General features: G+C 41.6%; 1 protein-coding gene across 11 annotated transcripts in view; it reads left to right on the forward strand.

The window, feature by feature from the left end:
- The first annotated feature begins 551 nt into the window (after nucleotides 1-551).
- The window catches only part of KMT2C (lysine methyltransferase 2C), a 397,882-nt gene continuing 371,835 nt past the window's right edge, over nucleotides 552-26,598 (forward strand). For 10 of the 11 annotated variants that reach the window (XM_049863292.1, XM_049863298.1, XM_049863302.1 and 7 more), the window contains exon 1: nucleotides 552-975. In XM_049863292.1, coding sequence (XP_049719249.1) covers nucleotides 815-975 — 161 coding nt within the window. In that variant the 5' untranslated portion in view covers nucleotides 552-814. Of the gene's footprint in view, nucleotides 976-1,184; nucleotides 1,492-26,598 lie in introns of those variants that run through there. The other variant, XM_049863303.1, reaches the window with a different exon arrangement.

The following is a 26,598-nucleotide window of genomic DNA, read 5'->3' on the forward strand; positions in this document are numbered from 1 at the left end:
GTGAGAGCGGCGTGTGTGTGTGAGCGAGTGTGTGCTGTGAGCGTGAGTGTGAGAGCGCGAGGCTGCGAGAGCGAGGCGCCCGCCCTGAGGGAGAAAGCCCGGAGCCCACAACAACTGGAGCAGCTGTCAAAACTTCGCCGCCTCGCGCCGCCGCCGCCCCCCGGGGCCCACGGCGGGGAGGGGCGGCGGCGGGAGGGGCAGGCCGGGTGGCAGCGCCCCCGCTCCCCGCCCCCGCTCCCCGCCCGGGCCCCCGCTCCCCGCCCGCCCGCCCGCGCTCCCCGCCTCGGCCCCCGCCGCCTCCCTGCCGCGGGCGGCGCCTGGGGGAGGGCGGCGGGCGGAGCCCCGGGGTCGAGCCGGCGCCCGCCCCCCCGCCCCCGCCCCCGCCCGGCTCCCCCGCCCCCGCCCGGCTCCCCCGCCCCCGGCCCCGGCCCCGCCCGCCCGCGCGCGCCCGCCCGCCCGCCCGCCCGCCCGCAGCCCCCTCCCTGGCGGCCCCTCCCCGCGCGCCCGCCCCCCGCCCCGCCCGCCCGCCCGCCCGCCCGCGGCCCGCGGCCCCTCGCCCGGCCCCCGCCGGCCCCTGCGCGCCGAGTGCGCGCGCCCGCGTGTGGATGTGTGTGAGTGCGCGTCCTGCTCGCTCCATGTTGCCTCCTCGCCCGGTACCTGCGGCTGCTCCCCGGGCTGCGGGAGATGCGAGAGGCTGAGCCGGGGAGGAGGAACCAGAGCAGCAGCGGCGGCGGCGGCGGCGGCGGCGGCGGCGGCGGCGGGAGGAGCCCCCGGGAGGAGGGCCGGGATCCATGTGTCTTTCCTGGTGACTAGGATGTCGTCGGAGGAGGACCGGAGCGCGGAGCAGCCGCAGCCGCCGCCACCACCCCCCGAGGAGCCCGGAGCCCCGGCCCCGAGCCCCGCAGCCGCAGACAAAAGACCTCGGGGCCGGCCTCGCAAAGATGGCGCTTCCCCTTTCCAGAGAGCCAGAAAGAAGTAAGTTGAGTGCGAGGGAGCGCGGCCGGGAGCCAGCCCCGGCGCCGCGGCGGAGCTGTCACCGCACCCGGCCGCCGCCGCCCGCCCGCGCCCCCGCCGCCGCCGCGCCCCCCGCCCGCCGCCGCCGCCCGCCGCCGCCGGGGTGGGGGCGGGGAGCGGCCGGGCGCTGTCGGCACCCTGGCGCTGCCGCGGGGCCCCCACGCCTCGCCCGCCGCCCACCGCGCTGCGCCCCTCGCCGCCCGGCCCGGGAGCGGCCGCAGCTCGCCCTGCCAAATAAGGCTCCGCTCGGGCGCTGGGCGCCGCGACACTTTACTTTTTACTTTGGCCTCGTCGGTGTGTGTGCTCCGTGCGGCTTTTAGGGGAAATTTCTCGTCGGTTTGGCTTGGCCTAAGTGGATCGTCCAGGAAAACAGACGCAGCGCCGAGGCGTCCCCGGGTGGTGCCCTCGGCGGGTCGGTCCCCAACTACGGAGCCGCCGGCTCTCGGGAAACTCGTAGCTGTCAAACGCCTGGGCCAGGTGGGCTTGGGCCCCGGTGGGTGGGCGAGAAGAAGGCGGAGGGCTGGCGCTGGTTTTCTTTGTCAGCCGGGCGTTCCTTCAACTTTTCCGGATCGCAAACCTGTATTTTCACCCTTTAATGTGAATTTAGGAAGACAGTTGACGTCTCCGTCCCCCCTCCCCGCACACACCCGGGTCCGCGCTGCTCGGCAGCCAAAGCCCAGCGCGGTGTGACCACACGGCTGAAGGTGAAGCAGTGCCTGAAGTTTTGGAAGCGTCGCCAGCCTTCCCACACCAGGCAGGATATCGGGAGCACATTGATTCGGATAGAATACAGATGGAAGTGGTGCCCAACTTACCCTGAAGTAGTAACTCCTGACGATTTCTGGGTTAGGAGCAGGTTTTGTTTCTGAACGTAGGTTAGGAATGTATGCCTCCTTTTTTTAGATCACCAGAAATTAGAAATGTCTTTTTAAAAATGGTTACACGGCCACTTTGTCTGTAAAGGAGGAAGCCCGTTTTAGTGCCAGCTTTTTAGTGCTCAGCTATTGTGGCTTTCTGGTGCGCTCTGGGAGATCTGTGAATGCCCCACAAAGTTGTGGAATGGCGTGTACAGGATCGTCATTTCATTCTGTGAGGTTCTCACTGAACTGTTGTAGTGGAAGGGGCGCTGGGAAGTGGAGGAAAGCAGTTTCTTCGGTTTGGGTGCGTTCATTTAGTAATAGTATGGTTATATTTCGTGATAACTAGTAAAAACAGAATTTACTGAGGCGTAACAAGGCCCGGTTGTGGGAATCCCTTGCAGCCCTTGACCGTATGTGCTTTTTTATCCTTTCATTGTGAAAATGATTCAGGGCCTTGAGCTTGCCTCCATATTTTACTGCCAGCTCTTACCTAGCTATGACAAACCGTGAGGGAAACAAGAAGTACAGGATGCATGCATTATTATATTAGCTTCTTTGTGATACAAAGTTAGGGTTTATTTATTACGCCACTCCTGCTGTAATATAATGTCTGGCATAAAACGTTATTGTTGTTATTACTGTATTAACTGAAATTTGGAGAAGGAAGGTAGAGTTTTAAGTAACTTTAAAACTTTGCCACTTTTTTGTATCCTTCAAAGCAACACCAGTCAAGCCATAGTAGGGTTTTTAATTGATTGCTTTCCATTTTCACTGTTTGAAAACCATCTCTCGGTGTCTTTTTGAACATTAATTTGGGATTATTGTATGTTTTAGATCTGCATTTAAATTCTTACTCTTTTTTACAGTGGACCTATCCATGTTGTCTTGCCCCTCACCCCATAGGCACGCTTACATGTGCACACGCACACATACTTACCCTGCTGTTGGAATGAGCTCATTTGTGTTAGCACAGCTTCAGGATGCAGTGGAGAAAAGGTTCATTTAGGGTATTACCATTTTATAAAAGCGTGAATTTTTTTCTCTCATATTATGAATGAAGAAAAAGGTGGCCCTTTGAGAATTTAAAAAATTTCCACAGAATGACACAAACCCAACACTGTAAAAACATCAAAACTTTGTGAAATGTTTAGAAAAATTCTAAATCTTAAGTTTTTTTCTTTAGCTTTGGAAAGTAGTATGGCGTTCCTTATAAGAAAGCAAAGTCTAGCAGTAACTCTGATGGTTCTAAACTTTTTAGTGAATTCTTTGAAATTAGATTTGTCTTTTGAAGGGAATGGAATCTCCAATTGCTTTAGAAACATGTAAATGGAAACTAATATGTGAAATGGAAACCCAAGGGAAGGTTTTTCAATTGTGTGTCTCTACACGGTGTTGGGATTCATGCAGTAAAGACCCTGTAGTTAGCTGGACCCGGAAAGTGAAACTGATACGTAACGTGATTTCTTATAAGGAATGAGAAATGTAAATTAGGTTTTTAATGGCCGAAATTATGTGAAATGAGAAATAATTCACCAAAGAAATGAAAATTAATATTCTTTTTGAAATGTAAGGAAAATAATTTAAAATTGTCAGTGATATTTAGGTGATCGCTAATTTAGTGGGTTGTGTTAAGCCAGCGAAGAAGATGCCTCATGACACTGTTATTTTTTAAAGAGGTCTTTGTGTATTTGTTTTTGGTTTAAAAAAAAAAAAAAAAAGTAGCTGTTCACTGTTAGCTATCCTTTTCTTCAGTTTGAATGTTTAATAATTAGGTAAATAAATTGGGCATTGTTTTATTGTATTAGATATTTTTAATGTTTTGTTCCATTTTAAAAGTGTAGGTTGTATAGTTATTGGTTTTATATAAACGGTGATTACTTTAAAATTATGTGTACTGCCTAAAATCAAGAATTTTGAACTGATGCTATTAATCTTAATGGCAGAGTTTGAAAAGTAGGTATATGGAGGGATTTCCTGTTGTTCAAACATCAAGTGAAACAGTAAAATTTACATTCGTCTGAAAGCTCTCCCAACAGTTAAGACTAATTATTTGGCTATTTGCAGTACTCATAACCTTTACTAGAGGCACAGATCTTAAACCATTGGCAAAAAACGCTCCCGCCACAGAGTAAGCACAAGGGGATTTTAGTAGAGTTAATTATATTCCCGTTAATGTTAGGAAAACTTTGTTGAAGCTTTATTATTATTATTTTTTTTACTTCTTACAGTATTAACTTATATACTAATTTGGGAAGCAAAGGGAAGCATCCTGCCATATTTCTTACCAAGTCAACAAAGTCAATGTTAGGGATGGTGTGGGTGTGGAGTGCAGAAGCAGCAGGTGGTGGGGCTAGGGCTTCTGAGGAAGTTTCCTTGGCCCTTTTTGAATAAACTCTTTATACCCTGAACTACTTTCTTTTCAGAGGGCAATTACTATTATTAGAAAGCCACACTGAGCATTATTGTAGAAAAGTTAGGCAGAACCAGTGATGTCATACAAGCAGTCAGCAAAAATAGCTATGCAGCAGGTGAATATTGCCATTCTGTACTGTAAGATCCCTCCCCCAATGCAGTTTCTCATTTCCTGAGCTTTGGATGTGACATAGCCACAGAAGCTATGTGCTGCATTACAGCGCACAGGTTATGGTCAGGTGCTAGCACTATTACTATTTATGCTTTTCCAGATAACGCTAATCCGTATGTTTTATGATCGTAATTCTTAATTTTTTTTTATTTTTCAAGAAGTTGGATAAATGGAAATTTTCATTAATTCTTGGTCTCTGGCACTTACCAGGTACTGAAATGTTTTAACTTAATTGAAAAACAGGTCCAGGAACGTCAGCCTCTTCTATCTCAGTAGGTTGTTATTTAACCTGACCCTACTGTATTTTGTTGTGCTGTGGGTCTTATTCGTGGGGATTGCGAGTATTTGCAAATACGATGTTTTAATTTAATTAACAATTTTATATTAAATATATTGGTTATTAATCTGTAAAACTTATAAACATGGCATTCCATTTAAATTTAAAAGTAATACAAAAGTTTTATTTTCCTATTCTGAAAATTGTGAGTCAGTAGTTTGCCTGTTATCTCAGTTCATTCCATGATGCCAGATTTGTAGTCAGTTTGCAGGGGTGACAAGGCAAACTGCCCTAAGCCCCCCTGCCCCTTTATTTTTCTTTGCAAAACTTTATGTACCTTATTACTGAGGCCACAATCATTTCTTCTGGCTAAACAGTGGTTGTCCAGCCCTTTATCCCTAAGCCACTTATGGTTATGACGAAGGAACTTCCATGATACCTTACTGCCTTCCAAAATGAAAATGGTCAGTTCTTAAAAGAACATCAGGTGCTCTCTCGGCACTCTCGCCTAGGGTGTATGTGAGACCGTGTTGTGATACCTCGTTACGTGATACAGTCTTTAATCTGTGTGATGTTGGGCTGAGCATAATTTTTGGCTGCCATGAAATAAACTTAATCAATTTCTGTGCTCGTGTTTCTCTTTAAGTTTTTCCTGTATTGTTTTGGCCATCTTTATCTTTTAATTTCAACAAGCTGATTAGTCCCTTTTTCTTCTCTTTTATAATTTTCTTTATTGTGTTTGTGCTGCAGCGGCTATTTTCAGAACTTCTTGACAGCATGAATTGCAGAAGTTATGGAGTGAAATGGGGATGGTTTCTTTCTTTCTTTCTTTCTTTGTCGTGGCCTGCATATAAATGTATGCTGGTGGTTAGTGTGAAAAATATAGTAGAAAGACCAGTCTTGAATTTGGAATTGGAGGTGTCAGTATTTATTTTCAGAATTTGAAGGACTTAAGAGCACGAGTTAAGCAGGAATGACACAGCTATTTTTGCACTTTCTTTGCAATTTAGAAAAAGCCTCATATAAAAGATAGGAAAGTTGTCTTACTTTGCTTTTGCTGATAACTTTATGATGATAGCAACTATGTATGATGCACAAATGCTGAAATTGTTCTAAGAAGTCTTATGCTTTTCATACTCTTACATAATTTTTAGATCTTTAATTTGGGATATGCTGCTCAAAGAGTATGCAAGTACTAAATATATACTGGTATGGACAATCAACTCTGTGGAAGAAGGGTTCCCTGTAGTACACGGGGGTCTACAAAGACTTGGAGGAAGTAGTACATGAATTAGACCTTGAAGGAGTTGGTGAGTTTTAACTAGGTAGATTGAGAAGACAGAGAGTGTGTGTTCTGGGGGAGCAATAGGAATAAAATTATAGTACAGTGTTTTCCCCATGGAGTGTGACTAGAGCAGAGGCTTAGTGTAGGGGTTGGGGCCAAACTGTGGTGGCTCTTGAATGCCATGCTAATGAGCTTTGGCTTTATCCTATAGTCCAGGGGTTATAGACTGTTTACAGGGCCAGGCAGGGAACTTAAACAAGTTAGTTGCAGGCTGCTTGTAAGATCATAAAGACAGCTGACACCTAGGGCCTTGGGTTAGAGAGAAAAATGAACAGTCTAGAGAGTCCTAAGAGACTATTGCTTTGTGAGAATGTGGTCTTTTGTTTCTAGATACTCTGAATTTTCAACAGAGGCTGGAAACTTGAATTTTTGTATGAAATCTCTCAACTTCCAACTAATTAAAATTTAAAGCACTATTTGGGCCTATAGCTGTGGGCCAGGTTTGATCTGTTGGGCCACCAGTGGGCTACAGGTCGTCAACCTCTTCTTTATGCCCTGGTTATTTTACTTTATTTTTTTAAATTAAGATTTTAAAAGTAAATATTTGCAAACTTTCTGAGGAACCTAAGTAAATTATTTTGTATTCTGTGTAGCATTTTATACAGTTGAATGTGTATAGTCAAATACTTGGTGGTTTGATGATGGCTGTCTAGGAGATAAACCAAAACCATTGCTATCAAGTTAATTCTGACTCATAGCAACCCTATGGGACAGAGTAGAACTGCCCCATAGGGTTTCCAAGGCTGTAGTCTTTACAGAAGCAGAATGCCACATCTTTTCCCCACATTGTAGCTCTAGTAATAATATGAAGAATGGAGTTACCTGGAGGCAGAGATAAATAGGCTGTTATAGTAGTCAAGGTGTGAGGTGATCATGGCAGAGGGTAGATTGTTGGGAGTGAGGATGGAAAGGAAGAGAGATTCAGTGACTGCAGAGGAGGAATTTTGAAGTTCCTCGCATAGATATCTGGAAGATAGAAATGTTTGGGAGCACTTGGACGTGTAGGGTTGGAGCTCAGGAGCTAGATTAGGGTAGGTGATTAAAGATGTGGGTAACCCGAAATTGTTGTGAATGGGGAGAGACCGGGGGAGATAGTGAAAGGATTAGGATGCTTATTACTCTTACCATTACGAGATGAGGGGGAAAAAAGAATATCCAGAAAAATGAGAAAAGAAATTAGAATATATGCTTGGCAGAAATGGGCATATATGTATGTATGTATAAAGATGCTTATGGAAACAGCATTACTCAGAGAGAAAAGGTGACAACAGCAAAATGTCCCTCAGTGGACTAGTGTGCAGTTTCCATGGAGACAGAGCGGTAGGTAGGCCCCTGAATACTGAAGTGGGAGAATGTCGGTGATAACTCGTTGGGAAGAAGGTTTCCCAAAAGTTGTGCAGCAGGAAGTTAGCATTAACTGTTTTGTAAAAAGCACAAAAACCCCAGCTACTTACATGTTTTTGGCATAGAAACAATTCGGGAGGGTACGTGATACCAACACTTCTGGGAAGACTGTCCTTCTGTGTGTCTGTCTATGCGTCCAGTAATTGAAAACTCTAATCTCACAACTCTGATTTTACAAACGAGATTCTGGAGCCAAGACTACCTGGGTTCAAACCCAGGCTTCTCTTCTTAATAATTTGTTTACCTCAGGCAACTTATATACCTTTTTTTGTGCCTTGGTTGCCTCATCTGGAAAGTGGACATAGTAGTATGCCTAATTTAGAGTTGTCGTGAGGATTAAATGAGTTTATATGTGTGTAGAACTTAGAACAGTGTCTGGCACGAGCTAAGTGCTATTGTCAGTATTGACTACTATTGTTATCATCGTCTTGCCACTCTCATCAATTATTATCAATCAAGTGGTTGCCTGAGCTCGTGGAGCTCGTTAGTGACAGACATGTGACGATGAGGTGCCAAACTCTCTCTAAAAATGCCGTGACATAAAATAATATAGTGATTATTGGGGGGAAAATAAAGATTTCCTTTCCATACTGATGCCCCTGATAAGAGAAAAAGAACAATATAAAAACGCTAGGTCAGTAGAAATCTGTATAGAATGGTTTTCGTTATGAGTAACACACGAAGAACAACCAAAGCAATTCCTTAGACGATGTATATGTAGTGATGTTATTACAAAATCATTTTTAAAAATTTCATTACCCAAACCTATAAATGTTATAGTGGGTCTTTTTATGTTACAACTCTGCTGACCAGGGTTGTATTAGTAGGTCTCCCTAAATGAGACCGATTATTAGGTGGTTTTAAAATGATTTCTTATGTTTTTTTAACTGGGTAACTTTTAAAATTTTTTTATTGTACTTTAGATGAAGGTTTACAGAGCAACCTAGTTTCTTATGATACAGTTAGTACACACATTGTTCTATGACATTGGCTAACAACCCCATGACAGGTCAGCACTCTCCCTTCTCAACCCTGGGTTCCCTATTACCAGCTTTCCTATTCCCCCCTGCCTTTCAGTCCCTGCCCCAGGGCTGGTGCACCCCTTAAGGCTTGTTTTGTTCAATCTTTGGCTGAAGGGTGAACCTCAGGAGTAACTTCATTACTTAGCTGAAAGGGTGTCTGGGAGTCATACTCTCGGGGTTTCTTCAGTCTCTGTCAGGCCATCAAGCCTGGTCTTTCTTTTTGAGTTAGAATTTTGTTCTGCATTTTTCTCCAGCTCTGTCCTGGACTTTCTATTGTGATTCCTTTCAGAGCAGTTAGCGGTGGTAGCCGGGCCCTGTCTTGTTGTACTGGACTCAGTCTGGTGGAGGCCGTGGTAGACGTGGTCCATTAGTCCTTTGGACTAATCTTTCCCTTGTATCTTTAGTTGTCTTCATTCTTCCTTACTCCAGAAGGGGTGAGAACAGTGGAGTACCCTAGGTGGCTGCTCACAGGCTTTTAAGAGCCCAGACACTACTCAACCAAGGTGGAGTGTAGAGCATATTCTTTATAAACTACGTTATGCCAGTTGAGCTGGATAGTCCCCGAGATCATGGTCCCCACAGCCCTCAGCCCTTTACAGGTAACTTTTAGTCTTTACACCTCACTGTAACCATTTGCGTGAGAAGCAACATAGTTGACGGTTTATGGTAAAGTCTGTGTGGTTTTGTTCTTAACTCCTTCTTTTAGTGGAGGCTAGCAAAAACACTTCCCTAGTTTTCTGATTGTTGGGATTCTGATACCATGCACTATATGTTGGGAGTAAGCACCCAATTGATTATAAAATAACAGAATGAAATATAACCATATTCTTTACCTTAAAGCTCTTACTAGTGGATCTGTCCTGCCAGAGTTGAAGCATTTGATTATTGCGACCAAGTTTTTCGTCATATCAGATTTATGTGTGCGTAGAGTTTTTTTTTTTTTTTTAGAGTTATAGAATATTAAAAGTAGACTTAAATTCTATTATATATATTTGGAATTCTGTTTTTGTATAACTCTACACGTATTAAATATATTATATAGAAGTAGAGTTCGGAATTCAAAGGATATTTACTACAAACACTTATTTTACAGATAGGCAAGAGAGATTATAGCATGCTAGAGGTCAAATATCAAAGTGTTACCTGTATAGTAAATAAAGAGGAAATAGTAGACTATTGTATTAATGACTCCCACGAACCATGGCTGCTGGTATTCATGCTGTTGCATAGTTGCCTCCCTTGATATCTTGGCTAGCCCTGTGACTTAGGCAGTAGAATGCAGCAGAAATGACATTGTCCAAGTTTTGGACCTAAGTATTAAGAAGGCCTGGAACCCCTGGTGGCATAGTGGTTAAGAGCTGTGGCTCTGCTAACCCAAATGATGGCAGTTGGAATCCACCAGGCACTCCTTGGAAACCCTGTGGGGCAGTTCTACTCTGTCCTATGGGATCGCTATGAGTCGGGATCGACTCAATGGCAATGGGTTTGGTTTTTTTTGGTTTGACAGCTTCTACTTTTTCATTCTTGGGAGGCCTGAGTTGCCATGCTGGAAGTTCCCTTACCTGCTGGAGAGACCATGTGGAGAGGGAGGGACCCTGAGACTACATTGAGAGAGAGATCCAGCCCTCCCATTGTCCGCTGAGCACAGCTCCTACTCAGCTTATCTGTTGAATGTAGCCACAAACGTGACCCACCAGCTGAACCAGCACGGATTACAGAATCATGAATAAATACGATGGCGGTGGTTTTAATCTGTTAGGTTTTTGTGATGGTTTATTATATAACAGAAACAAAAACCTTGGTGGCGTAGTGGTTAAGAGTTTGGCTGCTAACCAGGCACTGGTTGGAATCCCTATGGGGCAGTGCTACTCTGTCCTATAGGGTCACTATGTGTTGGAATCGACGGCAGTGGGCTTTCCAAGGACAAAAAAAAATTGAGACAGATGACAAAGATCACTTTTGTTTTATAACTTCTTTTATTGAGATACCTAAATGAGGCTGCCCTCCGACCCTCCACCCTCATTTCCTTAAGGTATTTGGCGTAGATACCAATTTTTATTATTGAAGCCTTTAAATAGTGTTTAAAAATGTAGTTACAATGTATTTAGATAATATGTAATAAAAGAATTATGAACACCAACCCTAAAAAACCTGTCATTTTATTCTTTTGACTTACACAGACATTTCATGTATATTTGGAACACTGTGCACTCTATGTCAGAAGAGATGGGTTCTATCATGGATTGAATTATGTCACCCCAAAGATGTGGGTATCAGTTTGGCTGGACCATGATTCCTGGTACTGTGTGATTTTCCTATATGTTGTAAATCCTGCGTTTATGATGTTAATGAGGGAGGATGGGCAGCAGTTGTGTTAGTGAGGCAGGACTCAGTTTACAAGATTGGATTGTGTCTTGAGGTAATCTCTTGAGATAGAAAAGAAAGAAGCCAACAGAGAGATGGGGGAACCTCATACCACCAAGCACTGGCAGGAGCAGAGCGTGTCCTCTGGAGCTGTGTTCCCTGCATGGAGAAGCTCCTAGTCCAGGGGAAGATTGATGAGAAGGCCAAGAGAGAAAGCCTTCCCCTGGAGCTGACACTCTGAATTTGGACTTTTAGCCTACTTTACTGTGAAGAAATAAACTTCTCTTTGTTAAAGCCATCCATTTGTGGTATTTCTGTTATAGCAACACTAAGTAACTAAGACAGAATTTGGTACTGGGAGTGAGGTGCTGCTCTAACAGATACCTAAAATGTGGAAGTGGTTTTGAAACTGGATGGATAGAGTTGTGACAGTGGCAGAGGACCAGCACAGCAGAGAACCTGCAGTGGCAGAGAAGCAGCAACAGCAGAGAACCAGCAGCAGCAGAACCAGGAGACCAGCGCAAGACAGCGCTGGAGCCAACTCACAGAGTGAGAGAGCTGACTGCCTGTATGCAGAAGGCTTCCTGGTGGAGTGGGGTGCCTCCAGGCACTTATCAGTGGAGTTAGGCTTGCTGACCCGTGGAGCCAGAGAGCTGAGTCCCTGTGTGCAGGAGGCTTCCTGGTGGAGTGGGGTGCCTCCGGGCACTTAATTGGTGAAGCTACAGAGCTTTGGAACTCTTGCCCCAGCAGGGCAGATGCAGGTGTGAGGCCCCAGAGCAGAGAGGCCAAGAAACCAGGAAGCACAAGTTGAAGAGATAACACAAGAAGCTGAGCTGCCTCAGTATCAAAAGGTATGCCCAGGACCTCACAGGTTTCAAAGGGTGGAGCCATGGCCTCTGGTGTTTCTAAGGGTGGAGTTGTCACTCAGATGTACTAGGAGAATGGTGCATCTAAAGCTGAGGGAGCAGAGTTGCTGTCCCAGTGGGACTGGAAGGCAGAGATGAAGCCCAGGGCCAAGGGGCCTCCACTTAGAATCCAGAGAATGTGGCCAATACCTAGAGTCTTGAGGGCAGGGCCATTGTGTAAATGGCCTCAGAGACCCGAGAATTATTTTCAGAGCTTTGAGGGCTAATGTGTTGTGCTGACTTGCTTGTTGCCTGTTATTCCTTATTTTCCTCCAGTTTTTCCCATTTGTAATGGGAATGTCTAGCTTGTGCCTGTTCTGCCATGGTACCATTGAAAGCAAATAACTCGTGTTCTAGGTTTCACAAATGTAGAGACATTTTTTAATTTTGGACTTGGAGTTAAGACTTTTGTTATGATATGATGGGGTGAATATGTTTTGCATGTTGCAAGGATGTGATTTTCTGGGGGGCCAAAGGGTGTTATGTCATGGATTAAATTATGTCCCCCCAAAAATGTGTGTATCAGTTTGGCTGGGCCACGATTCCCTGTATTGTGTGATTTTCCTATATGTTGCAAATCCTGCCTCTGTGGTGTTAATGAGTGAGGATAGGCTGCAGTTGTGTTAGTGAGGCAGGACTCAATCTACAAGATTGGATTGTGTCTTGAGGCGATCATTTGAGATATAAAAGAAAGAAGCCAGCCGAGAGATGGGGGACGTCATACTGCCAAGAAAGCAGTGCCAGGAGCAGAGTGCGTCCTCAGGACCCGGGTTCCCTGTGTGGGGAAGCTCTTAATCTGGGGGAAGATTGATGAGAAGGCCGACAGAAAGAGAAAGCCTCCCCCTGGAGCTGACACCCTGAATTTGGACTTCTAGCCTACTTTACTGTGAAGAAATAAATTTTTCTTTGTTAAAGCTATCCATTTGTGGTATTTCTGTTATAGCAGCACTAGGTAACTAAGACAGGTTCTATTCCTGGGCCTGCCACTAACTAGCTGTGTGGTCCTGAGTGTATCCGTTAGGATTAGTTTTGTCTTTATGTGCTAGAAAACCCAACAATAATAGTGACTTAAATAGGACTGTTTATTTCTTTTTCACGTAAGTCTGGAGGGTAGGCACTAGGGTTACTAGGGTGTGTCTGCACTGCAAAGTGGTCCGAGACTGGGCTCCTTTTATCTTACAGCTCAAGCCTCTCTAGGGCATGGCCTTTGTCGTCAGATTCCATAGTGGCTACTAGCACCTCAGTCATTACCATTATGACCAGGTTTCATGAAGCAGAATGGAGGGCAAGGAGATAAAGGGTACAGTCCTCCCTTAAAACACCCTTCCAATAAGTACCAGAAGTTTCAGTGTATGGCTAAGTGTAACTGCAACAGAGGCTGCGAACAGAGTCTTTTGTTAAGTACAGGTAGTCCCTGACATACCACCCGGCTCCGTTCCAGTGACTGTGTCATAAGTTGGTTCTGACATAAGTCAAATACCTCATTTTTTTTTTAGTTTTCATTATTATTGTCTTGTATTATCAGTATCTTTATAAATTTGATCATTATTTGCCTTTGGGGTTGGAAACATTGTATATAAACTTACAGATATATTTTAACATTGTATGTAGTACAGTCGTCCCTTTGTCTGGCGAGGGTTGGTTCCAGGACCCCATGTGGGTACCAAAATCTGCAGGTGTTCAAGTCCCTTATATGCGTATAGCCTCCTATATACTTTAAATCATCTCTAGATTACTTATAATACATAATATGTAAATGCTATGTAAATAGTTATAAAGCATATGTAAATAGCACTTTATGCTCCCTCTTAGCCTTTGAAGAATTGCTTTGACCACTTAATTGCTTTTAGGAGCCATTTTTTTTTTTTTTTTTTTCGCAGAAATGAAGGGTGCACACAACATGAGTAGTGAAAGAACAAGACAGGAGGCGAACCGTGCTCAAACAGCACATGCTGGAGAGAGAGACTGAAATGGTGGGAGGCTACAGCAGGGGACGCCTACGTATAGTTTCATCAGTGTGGATTCAGCGTAGTGCTTGAAGCGCGGCAAATTCACGTTTTGTTTTTTGGAACTTTTTTTTTCTGGATATTTTCCATCTGTGGTTGGTTGAAAGAGTCCAAGAGTGACTTCTGAGGAAGCAGTAGAAGTATTACTTTTGGATAAAGAAGCAAATAATAGTACCCCTGTGCTTTGTAGTCTTTGTTTATGTGCAGTTACTTCAGTTTTAGTAATCTTTTCATTGAAAATGTATTGTTTTGCTAACTTTTGGACTTGACTTTTTATGCTCTTTAAAAAAAATCCTGAAATTCATTCCATATTTAAGAAGTTTGTAATAAATCTGAGTTCCTACTTTGTACAGAATATTCTTAAAACTAGAAAGGAAAGTGATGTCAAGAAATACCCAGCTCCTTTTTATGTATATATCAGAATATCTAGAATATGCTATGCTAACAAATAAACCCAATTCTTAGTGGCTTCATTCGACCAAGATTTGTTTCATATTCATGCTACAAGTTCATCATGGTCTGGCTTGGGAGCTGTGCTCTGCATCTTCTGCGCCCAGGCTGAGGGAGGCTCCATTTCTGTCCTGCCACAATTGTGAAGATAGGAAAAAGAAGGGAACATGGTAGATTGTGCTCTGGCTCTTAAAGACACTGTCCCAAAGTGGTACATTCACCTCTGTTTACATTTCATTGGCTAAGGAAAGTCACATGGCAGCGCCTCACTTCAAGGGTGCAGAGAAGTGAAATCCTGTCATGTTTCTGGAAGGAGAATTAGAAATGTTTGGTGAATAGCATTGATGAATACCACAGAAGGTAACCCTATTTTGGTCCAGAAATTCATATTTGACTTTGGAATATGCTTTACTACCTATAATGTAATATGACTGCCTGGTAGATCATTATACTAGAATGTATTAATTAAAGGGATGTACTTAATAATACTATTAAAAATAAACATTTTCTGGAGGTAGAAGTAATGTCGGAAGCATAGGGCTTGGGGTCTTGATTCTTTACTTCACATGGAAGGAGAGAAGGAATCAAATTTTAAAATTGCTGTGTAATATTAATGAGATCATAGGTGCCTTACAATCTTTTTTTTTTAGTATGTTCTTAAAACATGTTTTATTCTTAGTCAGATTTACTTTGCTTATTTGTTTTCTTGTAGCCACCTAAAGAAGACACTAGGCAAAAATCAAATCCTTAGTAAGCATCCATTTATATATATTGTACACTGGAGAAATCAAAATAAGATCTGTACTCTTCATTTTCTCATAATCCAGTGCAAAGTATGCAAAATGACAAATTCTCCAATAGAGATGGCACAAGGGGTTGGGGAGGTTTAGAGAGGGAAGAACTTAAGGCAGTGGAATTGAAAGAAAACACTTTAGTTGAATCTTGAAGAATGAATGAAAAAAAAAAAAAACTTTACTGAAGAGAATGGAAGGAGTGAAGAACTGGCCATTATGTGTTGGACATTTCTTTTTAGTGCTTCACAGAAGTTACTTCATTTGCTACGAATAATTGTTTACAGGTGAAGAAGCCGAGTTTCAGGAAGGTCAGAATTTGAATCCAGATGGGTCTGATTCTGGCCTTTCCTCTTCAAGGAAGTCCATTTCAGTATGAGAGGACTGAGGAAGGGAAAATAAATTGGGATTTTCAATTTTTACTGTAGGCAGTAGGGAGCCACTGAAGATTTAAAACCAAAGCGTAACATCTATGTGAGAAAAATAACCCTGGCAGAAACTGGGAAGGTGGTATGGAGGGTGTATATGTGTATGTATAGATTTATATACTCTTTGTTATGTTGTGAGGGTCCAGAATGGGAGCCTCAAACGGGCTACTCTGTTCTTTTCATCAAGAAATAATACTTGCCTAGCTTTCATCTTCAGATGGGTGCTACGCTGGAGGTGCTAACTCACCTATGCCAAGAAATTTGGAAGATAGCTACCTGGCCAGCGGATTGGAAGAGATTCATATTTGTGCCCATTTCAAAGAAAGGTGATCCAACAGAATGCAGAAATTATCAAACAATATCATTAATATCACACACCAGTTAAATTTTTCTGAGGATCATTCAAAAACAGTTGCAGCAGTATATCGACAGGGAACTGCCAGAAATTCAAATCAGATTCAGAAGAGGACATAGAACGAGGGATGCCATTGCTGATGCTAGATCGATCTTGGCTGAAAGCAGAGAATACCAGAAAGGTGTTTACTTGTTTTTTATTGACGGTGCAAAGGCATTCGACTCTGTGGGTCAAAACAAGTTATGGATGATAATGTGAAGAATAGGAGTTCCAGAACACTTAATTGTGCTCATGTGGAACTTGTACGTGGACCAAGAGGCAGTCGTTCAAACAGAGCAAGGGGGTACTGCATGGTTTACAACCAGGAAAGGTGTGCTTCAGGTCTGCATCCTTTCACCATACTTACTCAGTCTGTATGCTGACCAAATAATTCAAGAAGCTGGACTATATGAAGAAGAACATGGCAACGGGGTTGGAGGAAGACTCATTGACAGCCTGCATTATGCAGATGACACAACCCTGCTTGCTGAAAGTGAAGAGGACTTGAATCACCTACTGATGAAGACAAAGACTACAGTCTTAATGTGGATTACATCTCAACATAAAACAAAAATCCTCACAGCTCGACCAGTAAGCAACATCATAATAAATGGAGAAAATGTTGAAGTTTGAAGGATATAATTTTATTTGGATCCACAATGCCCATGGAAGCAGCAGTCAGGAACTCAAACTATGTATTGCATTGGGCAAATCTGCTGCAAAAGACCTCTTTAAAGTGTTCAAAAGCAGAGATGTCACTTTGAGGCCTAAGGCTTGCCTGACCCAAGCCGTGATATTTTCAGTTGCCTCATATCCATGAAAAGCTGGACAATGAATGGGGAAGACCGAAGAAGAATTGATGCCTTTGAATTATGGTGTCGAAGAATATTGAATATACCATGTGCTGCCAGAAGAACGAACAAGTCTGTCTTGGAAGAAATATGACAGGATGTTCCTTGGAAGTGAGGATGGCAAGACTTCGTCTCACGTACTTTGGACGTGTTATCAGGAGATTGAAGAACGACATTATGCGTGGTAAAGTAGAGGGTCAGCGAAAAAGAGGAAGACCCTCAATGAGATGGATTGACAAAGGGGCTGCATCACTGGGCTCAAATATAACAATCAATGTGAGGATGGCGCAGGACTGGGCAGTGTTTCCTCCTGTTGTACATAGGGTTGGTATGTGTTGCACCTATTCAAGGGCACCTTACAACAACAACGAGCTTTCATCTTCAAATTGTCCGACCTAAAAACTGGAAATGAACTTCAAGATCATCTGTTTCAACGTCTTTGATTTATGGATTAGAAAATTAAATGCTGACAGGCATGTTTGACATCCGAGAGTACAGTTTAGGGTTAGGATATGATGATCTTTTTGCCAATAACTGGTACTTATCTGAGGTTCCATTAGCTAACAACCAAATATGTATCCATGCCTAGAATAATGCCTTTGAGAGCCATCCATGTTGTTGCATGATCAACAGTTTGTTCCTTTGTATTGCTGAATAATATCCCAGTGTATGGATATATCACAATTTGTTTATCCATTCACCAGTTGATTGGCGTTTGCATTGTATTTTGGGGCTGTTATAAGCAATACCGTCATGAATGTTCACTTATGTGTCTTGTTGTGGACAAATGTTTTCATTTCTCTGGGTAGGTTTCTAGGAATATAACTGCTGGATCGTATGGTTAGTTTGACACATGGGGTCGCCATGAGTCAGAATTGACTGTGGCAGCAGGTTTTTTTTTTTTTTTTTGGTGTTTATGATTAATACGTGTTTCACTTTTTAAGAAACTGCCAAACTTTACCGAAGTGTAAAATGATAAAGTGGTTGTACCGTTTTACATTCTTACTAGCATTACGTGAAGGTTCACATCCTTGCTAAGGCTTGCAATTTGTAAGTTATTTTGATTTTAGCCATTCTAGTGGGTGTGTTAGTGGTATCTCATGGGCATTTTAATTTGTAGTTCCTCAATGATTAAATATATTGAGCATCTTTTCAAATGTTTACCATTTGTTTTAAATCTTGGTAACATCTACTCAAATCTTCCCCCCCCCCTTTTTCTTGGTGTTTTTGAGTTGTAAGAGTTCTTTATATATTGTAGACATAAGTGCTTTATGAGTTACAGGATTTACAGGTTTTTTTTTTTTTTAATTTGTGGCTTATACTTTTTATTTTTTAATGTTGTCTTTTGAAGAGCAAAGATTTCTAATTTCGATGAAGTCCAGCTTATCAATTTTTTTCTGTTATGGATCGTGCTTTTGGTGTCATATCTAGTAACTCTTTGCTTAACCCTAGGTCACAAAGATCTCTTCTGTGTTTTCTTCTAGTGTAGGTTTTATATTAGGTCTGTGATCCCCTTGGAGTTAATTTTTGTGTGTGCTGTCAGGTAGGGTCTGAGTTAATTATTTTGCATATGGATGTACAATTGTTTTAGCACCATTTGTTTAAAAGACTGTCCTCCCCTCATTTAATTGTCTTGTCACATTTGTTGAAAATGAATTGGTCATAAATGTGGGTTTATTTCTGGACTCTCTCTGCTTCTGTAAAGATTTACAGCCATGCTGTGAGTCCGAATCGACTTGATAGCAGTGGGGTTTTTTTTTTTTTTTTTTCTCTTTCACCGATCTGTATGTCTATCCTTCTGCCAATACTACGTTCTCTTGATTAGCTTTAGTCTAAGTTTTGAAATTAGGTAGTGTAGGTCTTCCAACTTTGTTCTTCTTCAAAATTGTTTTGTGTTATAGGTCTTTTGCTTATAAATTTTAGGGGTCAGCTTGTTCGTTTCTACAAAAAATCTACTGGGATTTTTATAAAATTATATTGGATCTATAGACCAGTTTGGAGAGAATTGATATCTTAGTATTGAGCCTTCCAATCCATGAACATCATATATCTCTTCATGTATTTAAGTCTTCCTTAATGTCTGTCAGCAGTGTTTTATAGTTTTGAGTGACTAGGACTTAATGCTTTTTTGTTAAATTTATTCTTAAGTATTTAATTCTTTTTGATGGTATTATGAATGCAGTTATTTTTCTTAATTTAATTTTGTTGCTAGCATATAGAAGAAATACATTTGATTTTTGTATATTGGTTTGATATTCTGTGATCTGGCTAAACTTATTAGTTCCAGTAGTTTTTTTGTGTAGATTCTTTAGTATTTTCTACATATAGGAGCATGTCATCTGAATAGATAACTTTGGACTGATTAGGTATTTAACTTGAAAATTCCAAACCGAGTTTCATAATTTTTATCATTTTCCTGGGACAAAAAAGTTTTTTACCACTTTAATTGAGCTATATGTGTAATTGGCAGCTAGCAGAGATGAGTCTGACAACAAAACTGTGTATTTTCTTTCTGACTTGGGTGAGGAGTTAAACTGAAAGACACATTAGCTGAGAGAGAAGTAAGAAATGTGCACACAAGCAAATACCCACATTTCCTTTTGAGAAGTTTTACTTCAACCTTCAGACAGATAGCTGTGTTACCTTTGGCAAGTGACTTCACTTCTCTCTGTGTAAGCTGCTTGTCTCTGGGATGGGATAATAATAGTGCCCACTTCATAGGGTTGTTGCGAGAATTAAATAAATTATTATGTGTAAAGTGCTAAGAACGGTGTGTGGGATATAGTAAGCACTTTACCTGTTTGTGGATTTTATCAACATTAAGTAGGCAGGAATAGAGCAGGAGGGTCAGAGAGGAAAGCTGACTATCTGACCTGAGTCAGATCATCATAGTGTGGATTTAAGTTAGCAAATCTTGGGTGGTTCCTGATCTTTTTGGATTTACACATCCCTAAAAAAAAATTTTTTTTTTTTTGGATATATGCTCTGGAAACCCTGGTGGCATAGTGGTTAATTGCTATACCTGCTAACCAGAAGGTCTGCAATTTGAATCCACCAGGTGCTCCTTGGAAACTCTATGGTGCAGTTCTACTCTGTCCTGTAGGGTCACTATGAGTTGGCATCAACTCAACAGCACTGGTTTGGGTTTTGATTTTTGGATATATCCTCTATTCCTATGGAAGAATGCATACATGAGTATAGATAATATGATTTTTGTACAATACAAGCATGGGTGTTACAGTAATCCCCTGAGGCTTATTCAAAGATTGTAGGGGTTCAGTGTCTCCAGAATAAGAACCTTTGTTAAAAGTAAAGTGTCTTGTGAAGGACACTGTCTTGCATGCAGAATGGGATGAAGGTGTCTTTCTGTTCAAAGCTGGGTCCTTGAAGGGAACAGCTGAGGAAGTTCAGACGGTATCGATGCTTTTCTTCTAGGAAAACAATTGACAGATGATGTTTGAGGGAAGGTGTGTTCTTATGGGCATTATCAGATTTTGAAAAGCAGTAGGTAATATGCATTTCAGGACACTGTATTATGGCATATGAGACCCAAGAAAGCTGTAGAAGTGTGAGTGGGAGTGAGTTTGTTACAGGGATAAGCTTGTTGTTCTTGCTGTCAGGTGCCTCCTACTTGGTTCTGACTCACGGTGACCCTGTGTACAACACAAGGAAATGCTGCGAGATCCTGTGTCATCTTACAGTCAGTGCTGTGTTTGAACCCATTTTTGCAGCCAGTGTGTCAATCCGTTTCCTTGAGGGTCTCCCTCTTTTTTGCTGAACCCCCGCTTTACCAAGCAAGATGTCCTTCTCCAGGGACTGGTACCTCCTGATAACACGTCCAAAGTATGTGAGATGTAGTCTCGCTATCCTTGCTTCTAGGGAGCATTCTGGCTGCACTTCTTCCAAGACAGATTTGTTCATTCTTTTGGCAGTCCATGGTATATTTAACAATCTTTGCCGGCACCACAATTCAAAGGTGTCAATTCTTCGGTCTTCCTTATTCATTGTCCAGCTTTCACATGGAATATTTAACAATCTTTGTCGGCACCACAATTCAAAGGTGTCAATTCTTCTTCGGTCTTCCTTATTCATTGTCCAGCTTTCACATGCATAAGATGCGATTGAAAATACGATGGCTTGGGTCAGGTGCACCTTAGCCCTTAAAGTGACACCTTTGCTTTCTAATACTTTAAAGAGGTCTTTTGCAGAAGATTTGCCCAATGCAATACATTGTTTGATTTCTTGACACCTGCTTTCATGGGTGTTGATTGTGGATCCAAGTAAAATGAAATCCTTGATAACTTCAGTATTTTCTTCATTTATCATAATGTTGCTTATTGGTCGAGTTGTGAGGATACTTTTCTTTATGTTGAGATGTAATCCATACTGAAGGCTGTAGACTTTGATCTTCATCACTAGGTGCTTCAAAGTCCTCTTCATTTTCCACAGGCAAGGTCACGTCATCTGCATATGGCAGGTTGTTAGTGAGTCTCCCTCCAATCCCAGTGCCATGTTCTTCTTCATCAAAGTCCAGCTTCTCAGATGATTTGCTCAGCATACAGACTAAAGAAGTATGGTGAATGGATGCAACCCTGAAGCACACCTTTCCTGATTTTAAACCATGCAGTATCCCCTTGTTCTGTTTGAACAACTGCCCCTTGGTCTGTGTACAGGTTCCACATGAGCACAGCTAAGTGTCTTGGAATTCCCATTCTCTACAATGTTATCCATAATTTGTTGTGATCCACACAGTCAAATGCCTTTGTGTAAAACACAGGTAAACATCTTCCTGGTATTCTCTGCTTTCAGCAGCAAAATTTAACTGGTGTGTGATATTAATGATATTGCTTGATAATTTCCACATTCTGTTGGATCATCTTTGTTTGGAATGGGAAGAAATATGGATCTCTTCCAGTCCGTTGGCCAGGCAGCTGTCTTCCAGATTTCTTGGCATAGATGAGTGAGTGCTTTCAGCGTTGTATTCATTTGCTGAAACATCTCAGTTGGTATTCCGTCAATTCCTGGATCCTTATTTTTTGGCAGTGTTGTCAGTGCAGCTTGCACTTCTTCCTTCAGTACCATTGGTTCTTGATCATATGCTACCTCCTTAAATGCTTCTTTTTGGTACGGTGAGTCTGTGTATTCCTTCCATCTTTTGATGCTTCCTGCGTCCTTCAGTGTTTTGCCCTTAGAATCCTTCAAACCTGCAACTCAAGGCTTGAGTTTTTTCTTCAGTTCCTTCAGCTTGAGAAATTTCCAGCATGTGCTTCCTTTTTGGTTTTCTAACTCCAGGTCTTTGCACATTTTGTTATAAGACTTTGTCTTCTCGTGCTTCCCTTTGAAATCTTTTGTTCAGCTCTTTTACTTCATCATTTCTTCCATTCACTTTAGCTACTCTACATTCAAGAGGAAGTTTCAGAGTCTCTTCTGACATCCATTTTGGTCTTTCTTTCCTGTCTTTTTAATGACCTTTTGCTTTCTTCACGTATGATGTCCTTCCACAGTTCCATTGGTCTTCCACCATTAGTGTTTAGTGCATCAAATCTGTCTTGAGGATGGTCTCTGAATTCAGGTGTGATATACTCAAGGTTGTACTTTGGGTCTCATGGACTTGTTTTAATTTTCTTCAGCCTCAACTTGAACTTGCATAGGAACAATTGATGGTCTCTTCCACAGTTAACCCCTGGCCTTGTTCTGACTGACGATATTCTCCATCGTCTCTTTCCAGAGATGTAATTGATTTGATTCCTGTGTATTCCATCTGGAGGTCCCCATGTGTAGTCCCCATTGATGATGTTGAAAAAAAGTATTTCCAATAATAGGTCGTTGGTTTTGCAGAATTCTCTCCTGTGATCTCTGGCATGGTTTCTGTCACCAAGGCTGTATTTTCCAACTACTGATTCTTCTTTGTTTACAGCTTTCACATTCTAATCACCAGTAGTTACCAATGCTTCTTGATTGCGTGTTTGATCAATTTCAGACTGTTGATTTTGGTAAAAATCTTCAATTTCTTCATCTTTAACATTTGCGGTTGGTGAGTAAATTTGAATAGTAGTCATATTAACTGCTCTTCCTTGTAGGCATATGGATATTATCCTATCACTGATAGCGTTGTACTTCAGGATAGATCTTTAAGTTTTTTTTTTTGACAATGAAGGTGACCCCATTTCTCTTCAATTTGTCATTCCTGGTGTAATAGATCATGTGATTGTCTGATTCAGAATGGCCAATACCAGTCCATTTCAGCTATCTAATGCCTAGGATATCTATCTTCAAGCGTTCTATTTCATTTTGATAACTTCAGTTTTCGTAGATTCATACTTCGTACATTCCATGTTCCAATTATTAACCGATGTTTGCCACTGTTTCTTTTCCTTTTTTGAACATTTTATTCTGGTTTGGGTGAAAGTTTACGGAGTAGATTAGTCTCCCGTTCAACAATTTATACACCTTTTGTTTTGTGACATTAGTTCCTGTCCCCTCAGTGTGACAGCACTCTGCCCACTTCCTCTCTGGGTTCCCCGTTTCCATTCGCCCATCTTTCCTGCCCCTTCTAGCTTTCTGAACTTTGTTTTTGGGAAATGCTGCACTTTTGGTCTCAAATGGTTGGTTGTTCTGAGGAGCACCTTCCTCACGGGTGTTATTGTTCTTTATAGCCTGTATTTTGTTTGGCTGAAAGGTGATCTCAGAGTGAGTTCAGTTCCAGGTTTGAGGGGTGTTTAAGGGCCTTAGCCTCGGGGGTTACATCAATCTCTGTCAGACCAGTAAAACAAACAAACAAACCTGTTGTCTTCAAGTTGATTCCAACGCATAAAGGTAGTCGGGCCTTCTTTATGGATTTGGATTTTGTTCTACATTCTTCTCAACACTCTGTCTAGGACCTTCTATTGTGATCCTGATCACAGTGGTTGGTAGTGAGTGGTAGCTGGGCACCATCTAGCTTTTCTGGACTTAGGCTAATGGAGGCCATGGTTCCTGTGGCCCATTAGTGCTTTGGTCTAGCTTTTTCCTTGAGTCTTTGATTTTATTCACTCTTATTTGCCCTGGACAAGAAGAGACCAATAGTTGTATCTTAGATGGCTGCTCGAAAGCTTTTAAGACCCCAGTCGCTACTCACCAAAGTAGGATGTAGAACATTGTTTTTACGGACTGTATTATGCCGATTGACCTAAATGTTCTCTGAGATTATGGTCCTCAGCCCTCAAGCCCAGTGACTCAGTCCCTGAAGGTGTTTGGTTATGGCTGAGGAGTTTTTATAACTTTGACCGCTGTGTGCTGTACTGTATACGTGGATATCATGTAGCACACACAAATATATACATAGAAGTGTCCTCTACCAAACCTATATATGCTTGTGGGTGTACTCCCACATGCCATCCCACACTTGTTCAGCTGACATATCTACCTATGTATCCACTTGTAAGCTACTGTTTGTAATTACTGTTATTGCAGTATTGTGTACGTAATAGTATTTATCATTGTTGCCTTTTACTCTTGTGTACCTCCCAGTGTCGTCTTTGGCTTAGCCATGTTATGCTGACCCACCCCTTGTTGTGTATTGCTTTTCCCTTCACCCATGTTAATACGTGTCTGCTGTCTAGTTAGTGATTTTTTCTCTTTGCCTTTCCATCCCAGGTAACCATCAAAGAATGTTTCTTTCTGTGTGTAAACCTTTTCTTGATTTTTTATAATAGTGGTCTCATGCAATATTTGTGCTTCCTTGATTGATTTATTTCACTCAGCATAATATCCTCCAGTTTCATCCATATTGTGAGATGTTTAGCAGATTCATAGTTATTCTTTAATGTTGTATAGTATTCCATTGTGTGTATGTACCATAGTTTGTTTACTCATTCATCCATCGGTATGGGCACTTAGCTGGTTTCCATCGTTTTGCTTTGTGAATAATGCTGTGATGAACTTGTGTGTGCATGTGTCTATTCATATCATGGCTCTTGTTTTTCTAGGATACATACCTAGTAGTGGGGTCGCTTGATCATATGGTTTCTCTATTTCTGAATTTTTAAGGAAGCATCATACTGTTTTCCACAGTGGTTGTACCAGTTTTCAACCCCACCAGCAGTGTATCTGATGTTCTCTTTGTTTTCCTTTGTCCATTTGGCCAGTGGTTTGCTGATTTTGTTAATCCTTTGAAAGAGCCAGTTTCTAGTTTTTCCTATTCTTTCTATTGTTTTTCTGTTTCATTTATTTCTACTGTAATCTTCTGATTTTCTTTTCTGGTGTCTGTGGGCCTTTTTTGCTGCTCTTTTTCTTGTTTGTTGGTGTTGTAGGGTTCAAGTGTTGATTTTGGCCCTTTCTTCTTTTTTGAGTGTGTTTATTGCTATAAGCTGACTTCTGAGCACTGCTTTTGCTGTGTCCAAAGGTTTTGGTATATTGTGTTTTCATTTGAGTTTGATTCTAGGAATTTTCTATTTCTTCTATTACCCAGTGGTTTTTGAGCAGGGTGTTATTCAGTTTCCATGTAGTTGATTTTTTTCCCTCGTTCTTTCTGTTATTGATTTCTGATTTTATAGTGTCGTGATGCAAGAAGATTGTTTGTATTATTTCAGTGTTCTTGAATTTACTGAGGCTTGCCTTGTGGCCTCACATATGGTCTGTTCTGGGGAATGATCCATAATGTGCTAAAAAGAATGTCTGCTGTGCTGTTACCGGGTGGAATGTTCTGTATTGTGTATGTGATCGAGTGAGTTGTGTTTAGATCTTCTGTACCTTTGTTCAGTTTCTTATTAGTCCTGTTTTTTCACTGAAAGTGGCATGTTAAAGTCTACTACTATTGTGAAATTGTCTGTTTCTCTTTTCAATTCTGTTGAAGTTTGTTTTATATATTTTGGGGGCTTTTTCACTGGGTACATGGATATTATGGTTATGTCCTTTTGTTGGTTTGACTCTAATCATTATCTAATACCCTTCCTTGTCTCTTTTGCTGGAAACCTTGGTGGCATATTGGTTAAAAGCTACAGCCGCTAACCAAAAGATCGGCAGATTGAATCCACCAGGGGCTTCTTGGAAACTCTATGGGGCAGTTCTACTCTGTCTTTTGCTGGCTTTTGCCTTAAAGTCTTATTTTATCAGAGATTAGCATTGCCATTTCTGCTCTTTTTTGGTTGCTGTTTGCTTGATATGTTGTTTTACATCCTTTGATTTTTTTAAGTTATCTTTATCTTTGTGTCTACGGTGTTTCTCTTATAGGCAGCATACTGATGAGTCATGTTTTCTTATCCATTCTACCACTGTCTGTTTCTTGACTGGTGTACTTTATCCATTTACCTTCAGTGAAATTATCTGTAGGTATGAATTTACTGCTGTCATTTTGTCGTGCTGATGATTTCTTTGTTCATGTACTTTTCTGTGTTGATGTCTTTTTGTTTATGGATTTTCTTTACGTTTCCTTCATTCCTACTGATTTTGTGTTTACTGAGTCTTTATGATTTTCTTCTTTTTTGTTTTGGTGAGGTTTATTTTCTTTGCGTTTATCCTGAAATTTTCTTTTATCTTCCTAAGTTTAAAACAGTCTGTTCTATCTTGATTATCACCTTGACTTCACTCACGTATGGGAGTTCTGTAACTACACCATTTATTCCCTCTATTTGTTTTGAAGGTGTTGTCATTTACAAGTTGATGTCTCTGGTTCCATATTTTTAGTCTTATAGCTTTATTTTGTTTTTGAAAATTCTTTATCTGGGTTGGTTTCTGGGTGATATCATGTGTCTTAATCTCAGGTTATTGTCTGACGTCAGTTCTCTGTCCAAAGGACCTCCTTTAGTATTTCTTGTAAGGTTGGTTTGGTTTTTATGAATTTCTTTAATTTCTCTTTATGTGGAAATGTCTTAATTTCACATCATTTGAGGGACAGTTTTGCTGGATATATAATTCTTGGTTAGC

This window comes from Elephas maximus, chromosome 20, assembly GCF_024166365.1.
Source record: "Elephas maximus indicus isolate mEleMax1 chromosome 20, mEleMax1 primary haplotype, whole genome shotgun sequence".
NCBI lineage: Eukaryota > Metazoa > Chordata > Mammalia > Proboscidea > Elephantidae > Elephas > Elephas maximus.